General features: G+C 37.6%; 1 protein-coding gene across 6 annotated transcripts; it reads right to left on the reverse strand.

Annotated features, from left to right (window-relative positions):
- Positions 1-40: 40 nt before the first annotated feature.
- ZCCHC8 (zinc finger CCHC-type containing 8) lies at positions 41-14424 on the reverse strand. 6 transcript variants are annotated; one of them, XM_037375512.1, is made up of 14 exons: positions 14129-14424; positions 13129-13171; positions 12427-12501; positions 11787-11892; positions 10992-11069; positions 10570-10673; positions 8775-8840; positions 6817-6880; positions 6219-6361; positions 5319-5461; positions 4436-4551; positions 3215-3298; positions 2289-2400; positions 41-1553 (listed from the first exon to the last, which is right to left on the reverse strand). In XM_037375512.1, the coding sequence occupies exons 1-14, from the start codon at positions 14310-14312 to the stop codon at positions 739-741; spliced, it is 2133 nt and encodes a 710-aa protein (XP_037231409.1). In that variant the 5' UTR covers positions 14313-14424; the 3' UTR covers positions 41-738. The 6 variants fall into 6 exon arrangements, with proteins under 6 accessions (XP_037231409.1, XP_037231407.1, XP_037231406.1 ...); XM_037375510.1 differs by lacking the exon at positions 13129-13171 and adding an exon at positions 13714-13845 and having other exon boundaries at positions 6817-6877; positions 14151-14422; XM_037375509.1 differs by lacking the exon at positions 13129-13171 and adding an exon at positions 13714-13845 and having other exon boundaries at positions 14151-14422.
- Between the last annotated feature and the right edge of the window lie 50 nt (positions 14425-14474).

A 14474-nucleotide genomic window follows, 5' to 3' on the forward strand; every position in this document is an offset into this window, starting at 1 on the left:
AAATCTGCAGTTTGACAGTTTAGGACTCCAATTAAACATCTTTATATAAAATTCATTTATTAAACCTCTGTACACAACAATGAACACGTATGTACAGCAAGTTTACATGAAGGATGATGTTACAAAAGATACAGTGGTAATTAAAACTGACCCACGTAAATAATTTATAAAAATACCTGAAATGGTGAAGATAATGCTGGCAATCCCTGATTATTTTCATCCAATTGTCAGGATTTTGATGTGGGGAATCTTAATACTAGACCTTCTTAAAAACATTCTGAATATATTAAACTTATCTACAGGATAATTAGCAAAATGTATAAAGTATAGATTATTTTACAAAGGACAGATATTAAAAAAAAAAATCACCAATCCACCTGAAACTCAAGGACAATATAAATCTCAGCCAAAGTAATGAACAGCAAACCACAATCTCCTCTTTTCAGAATTTCATGTATTGGCAAGTAAATCACTCTTAACAAATCAACAGTCCTGTTATTCCTTAGTGGAAGGATGCAATCTGGGAAAATTCTTCTATATTTTCTGGCCACATCGGTGGTCCTCATCAGTACAGAAAATGCTGCACCGATTTCATTTCCAAGGAAGAACAGGGCAGACCTGTATTTGTCAAGATTTTCTCCTTCCCACAAAAGGATGAGGAAGGTTATCAGAGTTTGTAAAACTGGAGGAAAGAGAAGGAAGCAGTGATTTGGACATAATGGAACAAAGGAAGACCAGTTAAAACGAAGTCTTTTTCTTTTGCTGGCTTCTTGGGGAATTTTTTAACACGCTTCTTATTCGTAGATAAACACCTGTTGATTCTGCCATATTTTCAAATTCAAATGGTGTTATTCCTGCAGCAAACTTGCTCATATCAGGAACAAGACTAGAGTTTTTTGCAGGGGATTCAATGCTTGTGACCATTTTATTATCACCTGTATTTTCTCCATCGTTAACCTCACGGTCAGGACCAGGTATTGTGCTGTTATCCAGCAAGCCTTCAGAATCTGTATTATCAGGATCTTCTTTTAAGTTAAGTAAACTATCTTCTGGATTAGAACTAGTTATAGAATGTTCATTTTCTGGCATCTGTTCACTGATATCAGAAAAACTAGATTCCACTGTAATCACCTTATCAGATGACCTTACTTCTGCAACATCTACTTCATTCCTAGATGGTGACGACGTAACAGAATTTCCAGTTAAAGGTGTATCAACAGGAATATCAGAGTCACTGTTTGTGCTTTCCGCCTGCTCTAGTGCTGCCCAGATTAATCGCTGCTGTTCCTCTAGCTCTTCCAAGGTCAAAGTATCCTCATCCATGACTGAGTCCACTATTTTTGGCTGTGGAATATCACTGGAAGGATTCAATGGTGGAGTAGTCCTAGGAAGAAGAGGGCGGGTGGGGGTTGAAGGTTGAGGTGGTGTAAGATTTTGTGGAGGTGTTCCTTGTGGTAAAGGAGGAGGAGATGACATCAATGGACGTCCTGGTGGCAGTGGAGGTTGGAACTGAAAACTGTTAGGAGTTTCAGACCTTTGTGACACTTCCAGATCTAAAAAAAATATTAAAAGACATGTATTAGAATCTGAAGTTTGACTAGGACAAGATTCAAAGTGCCGATGTTCTGATTAACTAGCAGACTGAATGTCTTCTGATCCTCGGTTTTCAGATGAGATAAACTTTCTGAAGGTTTTAACATCCACTGAAACTATGATTTTGGGGATTTTAACCCTGCTAGCTATTCAAGAAATAAAAAAATAATAATAAAAAAAGATAAAACACTCTTGAATGTATGAAGAATAAACATATTCCACACTGAGACACACTGAAGGATTTCCTCATAGGAAATCCAAAAGGAAAGCCAAAAGTTCTCCAGCTAATCTAACATTTAAACAACACTGTAAGTCTTCCCATGAGTTTGATTGATTTTTAAGAAGTTGTGAGCTTGTAACTTCCTATGTTATTTCATCTAAGTATTTAAGGATTTGGAGGTCTCCATAACAGAAAACTTTCTTTAGGATACAGCTGAAATAAAGAAATTAGGATTTGTAATCTAACATTCCAATTGCTCTGAGCACACTTGAAACCTCCTGCATGGTACTGGAAGATACAACAATCACAGCAGCAGAGGTGGCTTATTGTAGACAGGCCCAAATGTAACTGACACTGCTAGTGTTATGTTAGAAGTTACTTGTTTCTCTTTACGAACACTGACATTTCAGTTCAGAGCAAGTTATTTTGAAAATAACAATTGAAACTAGGGAAAAATACTGCAGAATAACTATACCAGAATCCAGGTCCATGTCAGCTGCTGGTACCTCCAAATTGTCTTTTGGTCGTTTTGCATTATGAGACCTTGACTGAGATGCAGCCCTTTTATTACTAGATTTTGGAATTGGCTGAAGAGAAATTACCCAGGAAAACAAAAGAAATTAGTATTAAACTGTGCAAAGTAACACTTCCAGCTATAAGAACATATTTTAAACATTTTCATAACTGTACAATCATGTGGTGACCCAGTGTGTAAACTAGATACTTAAGTTCAGTTTTAATGCAACTGAACAGAACTTTATTCTTGTTCAGGTTCAAGTGGCAAAAGACTCTCTGTTCCGAACACAGGATTACAACCAGCTTTCCACCTGGACACCTAGATCTTATGAAACCATCATAACTCAAGTACTGCAGGTCCCTTCCTGGAAGGCTTAGAATTTACTGTTTAATTCTGTGCAGTATTACACTTTGGGACTGAGAGCAGAGTATACATCTTCCATCCTTAACTAGAAGTATCCTGCACTAGATAACACTAGGCTAGAGTCACATTAGAGAAGACCTGAGAATGATACATAACAGGTATCTGTAATAAGATCACTAAATCATGACTATGGCAAGTAAGCTTTACACTTAATAGGGAATTCTGGAACTAAGACCATTTTTAGGCTGTAAAAGCTTATAGCAACATTTTTTCACAACTGTTTATAAAATACTGCACAATTGGGATCTGCTTATATTAACTGAAATAATGGAATTTGTCCTAAAAATGAAGCCCCTTTTTGTTAAAACAGATAAGCCAAGAACCAGCATTTCACACCTGATAGTAATAATAAAGTCTATTCCCTTGTGCAAAAAAGAAGATAGAAACAAGAGATCATCTCTGGCTACACTAACTACAAGACAACTTTTTTTTCCTTGCAAATAACAATGAGATATACTCACTGCATGATAGTTAGAAAGGTAGTTTGCAAAAACATCCTTCTGTTGAGATGGCTGCATGGGGATGGAACCAAATATCTGCCATTCCTACAGGGAGAGGAGGGGCAGGAAAGAGAACTTATGTTGCATATAGCTGGCTAATAACACAACAGTAAAATGTGAGAAACGCTGGCAGATTAACAAGCCAAGATGAATTCAAGTTCTCATCAAAAGCCTCATTTATCAGAGTAAATGGATCTTTAGGAGAAATTTCTGACAAACCAAAGTACTCTCACCTGTGAACACAACCAATGCAATGAACTATGACTGGGTTGTAGGAATAATAATAAAAAAATCATCACCTTTACAAAACGTTAGCCATTTCACAGCTATCTTGTTAACCATTTCACAGCAACTACTCTTTAACACTTGTAACACAACTGCAAACTTTCCCTTGAAATAACTGTTCAGCTGAAAAAGGCTTAATTTGAAAAAAATGTTACTTTTTAAGGAAAACTGAAAAAAACTTGAAGACAGAACTTTAGTTAAGAATACTGAATGAAGAAACACATTCAGAGACCACTAAATGGGCAAACATAAAAGCGTAAAAGAAAATGTACAGGTACTTCTTTTCAATACACTTGCATTAACATCAGTGATGAAGTTTACTAACAGCAGGTTAAAATGCTTTTGAAAACAAAAGTTCAGCATCCACCACCGCCACAGGAGACCCCTCGTGCACACTGTTCTTAAGAGGACACGCACTATGAGGGTATTCTGGTACGATTCATTTGTTGTAGCTGTAACAGAGCTTCCCAGAGGTTGTGCACTGGTCTGATGTAGTTTTCTATCATTTAAATTATATTTATGATAACTCCCATAGTAATTTTCATATTCCAAAACCATTCAGAAAATGTATACGTATGCAACGAACAGGTATTAATGTTGAAGTTTTGTGTTTTAAAAATAAATAAATAAAATAAATCAAACCCCCCTTCTAGGCTCCTGTTGGTCTCTCAATAGAAATAATCACTACAGAAGCACTATCAGACCCTATCCACAAGAGCTGTGACAGATATCAGACAGATGGAAGTCACAAATACCTCAAGAACCCCACTCCCAAACCAGGTGCTTAAAAATAAAAGCCTGTTGAAAGAAAATGGTCAGATGCACAATACAAAACCTTAACTTTGGCTAAAAGCAATGAATGTTACTCAGTTTAGAAGGCAGAGGATAGCCACTTACATCTGGGATCCCACTTGGAGTGGATATATTAAAGCCTGGATAGTTTATCAATTTGGTGACATCATAAGTAGTGTGTTTTGGTTGGCAAGATCCTTCATCTTCTGTTCCACCATCACCTATAACAAAATATAATTACTATTGATGCCAATTAACATTATGGAAAAAAACCACTAGATTTAAGGACAGGGTTTTGGTTTTTGGACTCTAGGTATTGATGAGAGGCTTTGTGACGCACAAAGGCAGTAAGTGACCAAATCTATTAGATACATGCATGAAGCTTCCCCAGAAACCTAACTGGGTATTCGTACTACTACTACTTTTCAAGTATCGTTACTAGCTTCAGAATTTGGCACCAGGATTGTTCTCTGAGATTCAGCATAAATGCTGGTCATTAATAAAAAACTGGTGAATTACTTGGTAAATTGGGTTTCAAGAAATGTATTCTTCGCTTGCCAGCAGTCTTCTTTTATTATGTAAGAGTAAGTTACTGAACCTTTGAAAGTGTTACAGTTTCTTTCACAAAAGAGAAGCTTATTAAAAAAAGGAAGAGGAAATCTGACTATAAGCTACTTGCAAGTCTTGCACAGTTTCACAGGAACTCCACGTTCTAGTAGCAAGGATTGATTAGAGTGAAATCACACTGCCAAAGAGTCTTCATCTACACACTGCAAACATTATAGAAGTTGTTTCATTGTCACATCATAGATAGATGAAAAGGGAGTATTTTTAGATGCCTTTAGAAAAGAAAACTTGATTTACAACTTTTTCACTCTTCCATGAGGAAGATGAAGATTTACCAACTAGATACTTTGCCTTCTGAATAGGGTGCAGCCAGAGAATAGCCTGGATACTGAAAACCACATTCCTGCAGCACATTCTTTACCTTTTCCATCGTAAAGTGCAAGTCCAGAGTGCTCCATTTCAGCCTCCTTGAGCCAACCCGGAGGATAACCCAGCTGACGCATGCGATATATAAACGGAGGAATACTCTTATCTGTGACACCAAGTGCATCTTGAAGTTCCCCACTAAGAAAACAAACAGAAAACAAGATGTCCTCCAGTAAAATCCATAACTGAGTTTTGAGAAAAGGAAGTTATGAACATTTTGTTGAATTTTAAACTGTCAAGTTAAAATAACTTAGTTTTAGTTCAAACTATGTTGCTTGACAATTCCAGATGTAACAATTTTACATTACTCTGATGTTAAAGATAACTTTTAACACTTGCATTTCTCATATGCTGAAATATTTAATGATAATTAATTCTATGCTGAGAACAACTTAGCTTGTTACTTCTGATTCATGGCCTTAACTGTAGTTACCACAACAAAAAGGGTGGAACTTAATGCAACACTAAATTTACTGGTGATTTCTTTGGAGACTGCTAGACATATTATGATTTTTTAAAAACATTTTTAATAGAGAGAAAAAGAGAGGAAGGAACACTCAAAGCTCAAAATTTTCAGAATTTTGCACGCATTTTTAGATCATTAAGAACATAATGTATTTGCAATTTGAGTAGTCAAACAGTAACATCTGTCTCCCTACGTTAGGCATGGGGAAGGGTAGGACTATTAAGCTAGCAAAGAGTTTTCATTTGAAAAGTGTATGTACAATTTATTAAAATCTTATTCAGCAAACAAATTCAAATATAATACACCCATAGCTAAGATAGTAGATGGACTTAATAGAACTTCGGAAAGTAACATCTGGCAGGCACTCCAAAGGCAGAAAAGGTATTCCAGAAAAGCAGTGCAACAGCTAATGGAAGGAAAAAAAGATACCTAATTACTCCCGGTTTAAATTTTCCAAACCTCTCTTCTACTTCTTCTGCGTGATAACGCTGCTGAAAATTCTGATTGCTTGCTTCACCACATGCTTCCATAAACTCCTTTCTCTTCTCACTTATACGAGCTGCATTTCGTGGCTTAAAGATAATACAATTGGGAAGTTTAGATTTGTACAATTTATATACTCCTTCATCCAACATAAAACTGGTATTCCTTGCCCTGAGCACACTTAATTGTTTATCACATGGACACGTGAAACAGTTGTAATGAAAACCACAGAGCAAAAACCCAAGAGTACTTGCATTGGATCTGGGAACTACAAAACAGGAAGAAAGACTGTTCTAACTGAAAAATGGCCCTCCATAAATTAAAGGAGACATTCAAACCATTACACTACAAAATTAATTTATATTCTGATTTAGTATGTTAGAATTTATAAGTACGAACAGCATAATCTAATCAACAGAGATGAATAACTATTTGTGTACATCCTGACCCCAATGCATCTAATTTTTTTTTTTTTTAAATGATGCAGTTACAATGAAACATTTCTTGGAGAGCAACTGCCTTTTGAATACTGATGTACATTTACCTTTGGACAGTCTTTCATTTGATGGTCTTCAGAACCACAATTGAAACAATGCGGTTTTGGCCTGCTTAAAAAATGCACAAGAAATTAAGCCTGAAAATAATTTTACAATGTTAAATGCACTTAATTATTTTAAATCTCATAAGATTTTTAGACTTAGATAAAACTGTAAGCATTGCTTGCTGATTTCATATGCTGTCTTCTGCTTCTCTTAAATTGACTGCTTAATGTTAATCTTCAAAATAGAGTAACAGAATATTATTTATTTCACAGTAAGAACAGGAGAAATGAGAAAAAATGTGGGCACAGCATTGGGGGTGGGGTGGGGGGAGAACACATGACAGCATGTGGTGAGGAAAAGAAAGAAAACCAAAATTGGAGTGGAAAAGTCATACTTCCAGGCAGAATGGGGCATTTATATCCCATATAATACAGATCTATTCCTTTAAGAGGGAACAGAATAGTTACAGAATAATTCAGGCTGGATCTCAGGAGATTTCTATTCTAGTCCCTTAATCAAAGCTGGGGCAGCTGTGAGATCAGACCAGGTTGCTCGGTGGAGACTGCATAACCTCTCTGGGCAGCCTGATCCAAGTTTTCTGCCATAAGGGTGGAAAAGCTTTTCCTTATAGCATGCTGCAGATACAAAAGCATTCACTGAAGGATTTCTGCTTCTGATTAAATACGTAAACATTCGCTTAAGACAGCATCAATAAATGAAAAAAGTCTACACACTAAAGTTTATACTATGCCCAAAGGAAGGAAAGTGAAGATGTTAGAACAGTACTTTTACTGCAGAGTACAGATAAGGAACCCCTCAATTTAACATGTCTGTAGTACATTAATACCTCTTTTTCTATTTTTATGCTTGTATTATCACAAGTCTGATCCTTTTTACGATACTGAGATCAGTTACCAGTAGAAACAAGTGGAAGAGCATGACGACTACTTTGGAAAGTCCTGGTCCACAGTTTGAACAAGTCATACATATTGTGAAATTGTGCACTGAAAACCTGGAATGGAAATGCAGCCTGGTTTCAAGTTTAATTTCCCTTGTAAACTCATACCATGGCAGCAAACATTTTCAACATTACAGGGTGGGGGGATTAAGAAATTCCAAATCCCGATCTCTCACAAGATTTTAGAGAAATATTTTTTTTTCCAAATATTTGTTTTTACCGAATTCCATGGGAACCAGAGGTGAGGACAAAAGGGTGACACAAGAATGAGCGTGCAGGGTAACCCCCAGACACACATGCACACACTCCAACCTCTTGAAGCCTCTAGTAAGATAAAGCGAAGCATGTCTTTTGTTTCGTCTTTATGTAGTATTCAAACAGAAACCTTCTGTGGTGATCCAAGTATTTTATTACCATCCCATATCACGAGCACAACCCTTCAATCTGCTTTCCATTCATATAGTACTATTTCTAATCAAACCAGATTTCAACTCAGCATGCCCCTTTATCTTTGAAATTCCCACTAAAAGCTTGCCTGATCTTTACTGCATCTGAAATGAGTGACTTCAGATGCTATGAAGACCACACAAGCTGTCAGTTGGAAACTCAATTCGCTTTACTTCTTACCTCCCATAAAAGCTATAGAATCAACTCTCGAGATCAGTCTTAAAAGTCTATAAAATAAGTGAGACAGGAGTTGTTCTACAAAACAGTAAGAATTATGATAGTACACCAGTGCAAGGATGACAAAGCAATCACTAAAAAGGCAAGCAACAAAAGAACCAAGTATAAACCTCGGAAAGTTTTCACACATTGATTTTAGATCCTCCCTAAACAAAGTCAGTAAACAAGAGAGACCTACTGACTGCAAAGCTTGGCACTGGCTCATTTAAATTAAACTTCTTGCTCAAGTATGTTCAAGGGCTTCTTATACTGGGGAGTAATCACAGCGTACATCTGTACTTTTCAGCTCAAAACTTTATATTGAAGAAGAATACAAACCTTTTTGGTTTTACTTGTATTTCTTGTCCATCTAGGGAGAGAATCTGGCTGAAAACTTGCTGATATCTTTAGATTTCAATAAGGAACTGCTACTGGATGAAGCAAAATTTCAATCTTGTTTAAAATATCAGTGAAAACCTAACAGTGCTTTAAATATAATACTGACTCTTCCGGATTAGGTTACAGATGGGTCCTTGGTATGAAGTTCATAGTATAAACTGTATCTACTATAAAGTGTTTGCTAAGATGGGCTTATGTTGTTTCCTCCTACCCAATTTCTACCTAATAATCAATTCTGTTTTTTATGAGCACTTGCTAAAACTACAACCCTCTTGTTTACAGGCAGAAGTTTCAAGCTAATAATTCTGAAATGCTTCACAGCAATCTTACTTATATTTTGGTAGAGATTCAAAAATATAACTCACTTCTCAAGCAGGTGGAGACAGGTCATATAATACTACTTGTGTTTGCTTTTGGACTGCAATGTGTCAGCTGCTCTGCCCATTTGTCTAAAAATGTGTAAGACAAGAGGGCAGCAAGGGAACCGGCATGGTAAAGACTAAGGGGTTCAGTAGAGTTCAGAAGCACAGCAGTTTCCAGAATCTAACAGTTGCTTTTAAAAGGAAAAGCAGATGCCAGAGACTAGTCAAACTGACGTGTTAATTAAGTGCAGTACTTGAGTCATTTAGAAGTACGGTACCCGACATACCATTTCACTCAGAAGTAAGCACTATTTTAGGCTTAATGTCAACTGCGGGGGCTCTAAAGAAAGATGCAGTAAGAACATTTTAAGAACAGTATTAAAGCTAAGCTGGCAGACTTTAGTCACACTTAACTTGGCATTTTAGGAGACAATCCTGTTAGGCATCTACTTCCTTCATCTAGAGGTTGGGAGATTGTACAAATACCATTTGGAGAACAGGATTGACTTAAAGCACTCTAACAGAGACAGCTTTCCAAATATAAAATTACCACACAGTGCGTACACAGTCAAAGGCAGGCACAAGAAAACACAAGTTAGCCGGTTTAAAAATTTGAAATTTTCATTCAGATACAAGTAGCTTTTTTTAACACTAAGAAATTACCTTTATTACAAGCTTGATAACTAGATATTGCAGAAATGAACGGTGAAAGTGTTTCCTGTCCTGACCCTTTCTGGGGCAGAAGCAATACTGAAAAACTGGGGAGATAAGACCACTTGAGAAACTTCTTGTCATGGAGGACTACAACATTAAAAAACACTTTTCCCAACATTTCCCTCAATCCCATCTTTCAAATACTGGCTTTAATAAACAGGAAAAACCCAACTTAAAAATGAATGCAAGTTAAGAGCATTCATAATTAAATTTTATTCGACTACCTTCCCTCTGGCTCCCATATTTGGAAAAAAACACCTTACAGCACATTTGAGTTTGCCAAGCCATTTTCTTCTCCCAAACAGCAGATTTTATAAAGGGAAAAAACTTATGCGCATCTGGAATGAGCGGTCATTTCAAAAGTAATTACAGACTGGCCCAGGAAACTCCTAAAGTTGCAAGACCTATTTATGGGAGTAAGGCATTCACTCTTCCCAAGCACAAGCCTTCTAAAAATCGGCAAGCCAATCACATCAGAATACTTATCTATTTTGAGTAAAAAAGCCATTAATGACTCATTAAAACTATTTATCTGTAAAGACTGATATGTTTTTGATAGAAAAATACAATCTACTGAACAGATTTTGAGTTCAATTTACCGAATGGCAATCTTTGGATTTGACAAACAGAAAAACCACTCATTTTATTAAACAGGATACTTAGGTATTTCCCATCCTTCTGTCAGCTGTGGATTCTCATTTAATAAAGGCTGTCCCAGTTTATCAAGACAAAAATTGGTAAAATACAGAACACTTCCTACAACCTGTAGAAAAAAAGTCAGAAAATTGTCAGAAATGTGTCAGTATTTAGGTCAGATTGGTAACATTTATATAAATTTACACTGCTTGAAACACTTCCAGGTTTTTCCCCCTCCGCTCTGTTAAGAATTTACAAGTAACACATGCCCACACCTGTACAATTAAGTATTTTTTCCATTGATGTAGCCAAAACATGCTGAAGGTAACTGCTATTACACTGATAAATTAAATTTAACACAATCTTATTTTAACGGTGGTGTATATTGAATACATAAAATGAAGAGGCAGACCTACCATTGAAGAGTACATAGTCAAAAACTTACACTAAAAGCTTCTTTGATTTTTTTAACAGAATTCGAGCTTGCTGTTTTACAGTCCTCTTCCAAAAGAACACTGGAGGGCTGACATAAAAGTACAAATAATTATTTAAAAATAACAGTAAATAGCTCCTAAAGTACGTAAAAGGCACAGAACGTGCAATACAGCTTCAATTCTTTCATGAAAGATTAAACAGTAGGATGGAGATGTCTACATTAGTCATAATGCTTTCCAAGTCCAAAGTATGACACAGCTTATTTCTAACGTTTTCTTGGATTAGAAATATGATACATAAGAAAAATTTTATTCTTACGTCAAAAGCTAAGAGAAAGATGGAGAGGGAAATGTGCCATGTCACCTTCAAAGTGAATGCTAAAAAGTGAATATTAAGTAAAACTCAAAATTCTAAACTAAGACAAGTGGAAATTTCCAGATTCTGGTGCTCATCTACACTCTTAGATACACTCAAAGTTGGGCCAAATACTATCATAAGAGGATACATTAAGTTTGTACCTTATGGTCTTTTCTTGATTATTTAAAGCAATTTATTACTTTCCTTTTACAGAAATTTCATTAGCAACAATTTTAAAGAAGCATTTTCATGGGCAGAAAGGATATTTTCTTTGTCCTTGCCCTCTATTCTTGGAACAAAAAGTTACACATTTATTTGATAGTTACTTGATTTGCAATTAAACAGGAAAAACATGTAGAATCCAGTTATTAAGCAGTGTAGTATTTCAATATTCCCACCATAAAGATGCAAGAGAAGGAACACCTAATACCAATTTGCTTTCAAGTACCTGTGGCTTAACATTGAAGTGTGTTTTTTCTTGTTCATCTCTTTTCTGCTCTTCGTATTTCTGAACTAAATTAAAAACAAAATCTTCAATTTCTTGATGATACTGCCTGTAACAGAGTGAAGAAGCATACAGAGACAAAGATATGAGCAAGACTGAAACATATACCAAACGTTGGGTTTGTTTCTTTGTTTGTTTGTTAAGCATTTACCATTTACTAAAGAACTTAGAAAAGGGGCAGTCAACTTCTTTCCTGTTCTCCCCCCAGCTCCCACCAACATGAATGCAATCCATTATTAGAGAGCATCCTAATATTAGTGTGGCAAAAAAATAAACTCAAGAGGCTTGGAAAATTTAATTTACTAAATTTACACACAATACTCATGAAATTCAAACTGCTGTTCTAACTCACTCCAAGATCCTGGAAGTCACACTTTATTTCATGATAAAACCAGATACTGCTAATGAAAGCAACAGACCTGCTGTTAGACTGCTCATTATCCTTTCTCCCCTTCAAGCTTAACAGGTTTATGATATTGAACAAAATATATGTCCATCCTTTGGGAAAACACTAACATATGCAAACAACAACAAAAAGAAATAAATCCCATTTCAGGATTGCTTTTTCTTGGAAAGTACTTACTTAGAAATGACATTGTTCATAAATAAAATCTGTAACAGAGGCCCATCAAATTTGGAATTTTCCACTGAAATTCCACTAGAAGAACAGAACAGAGACAGACAATGGTTACAGTATTAGCTTTACTGTCAATATTCCCTATCTGTTTTATCACAGCAAAGAGTGTGTACTCCACAGAGAGAGGAAGGTTTGGCCAATGCAAGTTCTGTCCTTTTAAGAAGTTCCTAGTCACTTAAACAGAAAGCATCCTATTTCAAGCAATGCAGGTTGCCTGGAATGATGCGGAAAGAAAACAAAACAGAACACCACACTACAGAAATTTTCTTCAAACTATAGCCAACTCTTATAAAATCTTATAAATACAGATCTCTTTATTTATTCAATTATTTTAATGGACTAGTTCTCACTGCTGAACTTCACAAAACCCTGCTTCCGTAAAGGACTCGTAAGTTTCATAAACAGATAGATACACACAAATAAAGCTTGCAGCAATACAAACTAAGTTGTCCATGTCAAATCAAAAAGACTTGTCAGGAATGAGAACAGCATTTTAGAAGCCCAACAGCTGAGCAGGGACAGGGACATAGAAACCAGGTTTCTAAAAGATGTGGCAGACACTGTTACCTCAGGCAGCTCTTACCTCAGACAAACTCTATTTCAAACACATATAGGTCATAAGAAGTTTTTAAGTCAGTGTTAACATACCTAGGACGAGTCAGGATATTCAGCTTCCTTTTAAGTTCCTGATGTTAGTTTATTGTTAAGGAACATTACTTTCTTCAGAAGACACAGACCCAAACCTCAACTAATTAAAAGATCAAAACAAACAAGAAAACACCTAACAAAGATTCCACAGAATAATGAACGGGGTTTCAGACTTTCCTTTTCACTGCATAGAGGATTACCTACAAATCCACGTTACTGAAGAAACACAATAAAATGCAAAAAAAACCAGCTCAAAAAACCCCAGGTGAAAAAAGAGGATGATCCAGATAATTGATAATCTGCAACAATCCAGATAATATAAATTGTTAAATGCACTATGGCTGAATTGTCGAATTCATAGTATGTCTGACTTATAGTATGTTATTTTAAAAATACAATCTTCACCAAAAAAGTCAACAGTAGGACACACGTACTTGTGAATAGACAATGAACTATAAAAAACATTTCAGATTCTACTCTGCTGCAGCATCAAACGCAAAAACCCTGTAGGGTACCAGTCACAACTTATCACGTTTAGTATTATTTCTAGCTCTGTTAAAAATTTGATTGCCAAAGTGAACGTACAGCTCTTTCTTTTCCCTAAAAAGACAGAAAGGCGCAGGTCCGGCGTCAAATGTTTTCACGGTCATCCCAGCACTCAAGAACTCAACTACCTCCTTTGCCAAGTGAAGCGAAGCCGGCACGGACCTGCACGTCCTGAGGAAAACAAAATTCTGAGGAAAAACGAGCCGCCAAGGCGGGAGCCGCCGGGAGTTGCCCCCTCCCCGCCAAGCTCAAATCTCATTATCCTTCAGGGCGCGCCAGGGGGAGACGGATCGGGCCCTCCCCCACAAAGGCAGCGGGCCCAGCCCCGCCGAGGTCCCCGGGAGGGCCGGCGCCAAGGCTGGCCCGGAAGAGAACCGGCAGCGGGAGCGGCGCCCCCTTCCCCCGCCCCGCCGGGCCCTCCCCACAGCAGGCCCTGCCTCTCCCGTCAGGATATTCTCCGCCCGCAGCCGCCGCACCGTCTCCTCACGGTCCCGCAGCCGCGCGTACAGCTCATCCAGGGCCTTCTCAGGCATCTCCCCCTCTTCCTCGAAGTTGAGGCGCGACGATGGCGGCGGCCCGTTCTCGTCCTCGAGCTGCTCGAAGAGCTCGCGGTCCCCGAAATCCACCTCAGCCGCCATCTTAAGCTGCAGCAGGAAGGGAGGGGCTTGGCGGGGGGGGAAGCTGCCGAGGGGGCAAAGGGCAGTGGCAGCCGCCGCTCGCAGCGGGAAGCGCTGGGCGGGCGGGCCCTGTCCCCGTGGCGGAGCCGAAGGACCACAGCTCCCAGCATGCACCGGCCGCAG

Source organism: Falco rusticolus, chromosome 1 (genome assembly GCF_015220075.1).
Source record: "Falco rusticolus isolate bFalRus1 chromosome 1, bFalRus1.pri, whole genome shotgun sequence".
In the NCBI taxonomy this organism is placed as follows: Eukaryota; Metazoa; Chordata; class Aves; order Falconiformes; family Falconidae; genus Falco; species Falco rusticolus.

Coding starts and splice junctions, on each gene's coding strand:
- ZCCHC8 (XM_037375512.1), bottom strand. CDS start 14,312: ATGGCGGCTGAGGTGGATTTCGGGGACCGCGAGCTCTTCGAGCAGCTC. Junction 10,674..10,991: donor AAATCAAAGAAGCTTTTAGT/GTAAGTTTTTGA, acceptor TTTTTTCTACAG/GTTGTAGGAAGTGTTCTGTA. Junction 6,362..6,816: donor AAATGAAAGACTGTCCAAAG/GTAAATGTACAT, acceptor ATTATCTTTAAG/CCACGAAATGCAGCTCGTAT.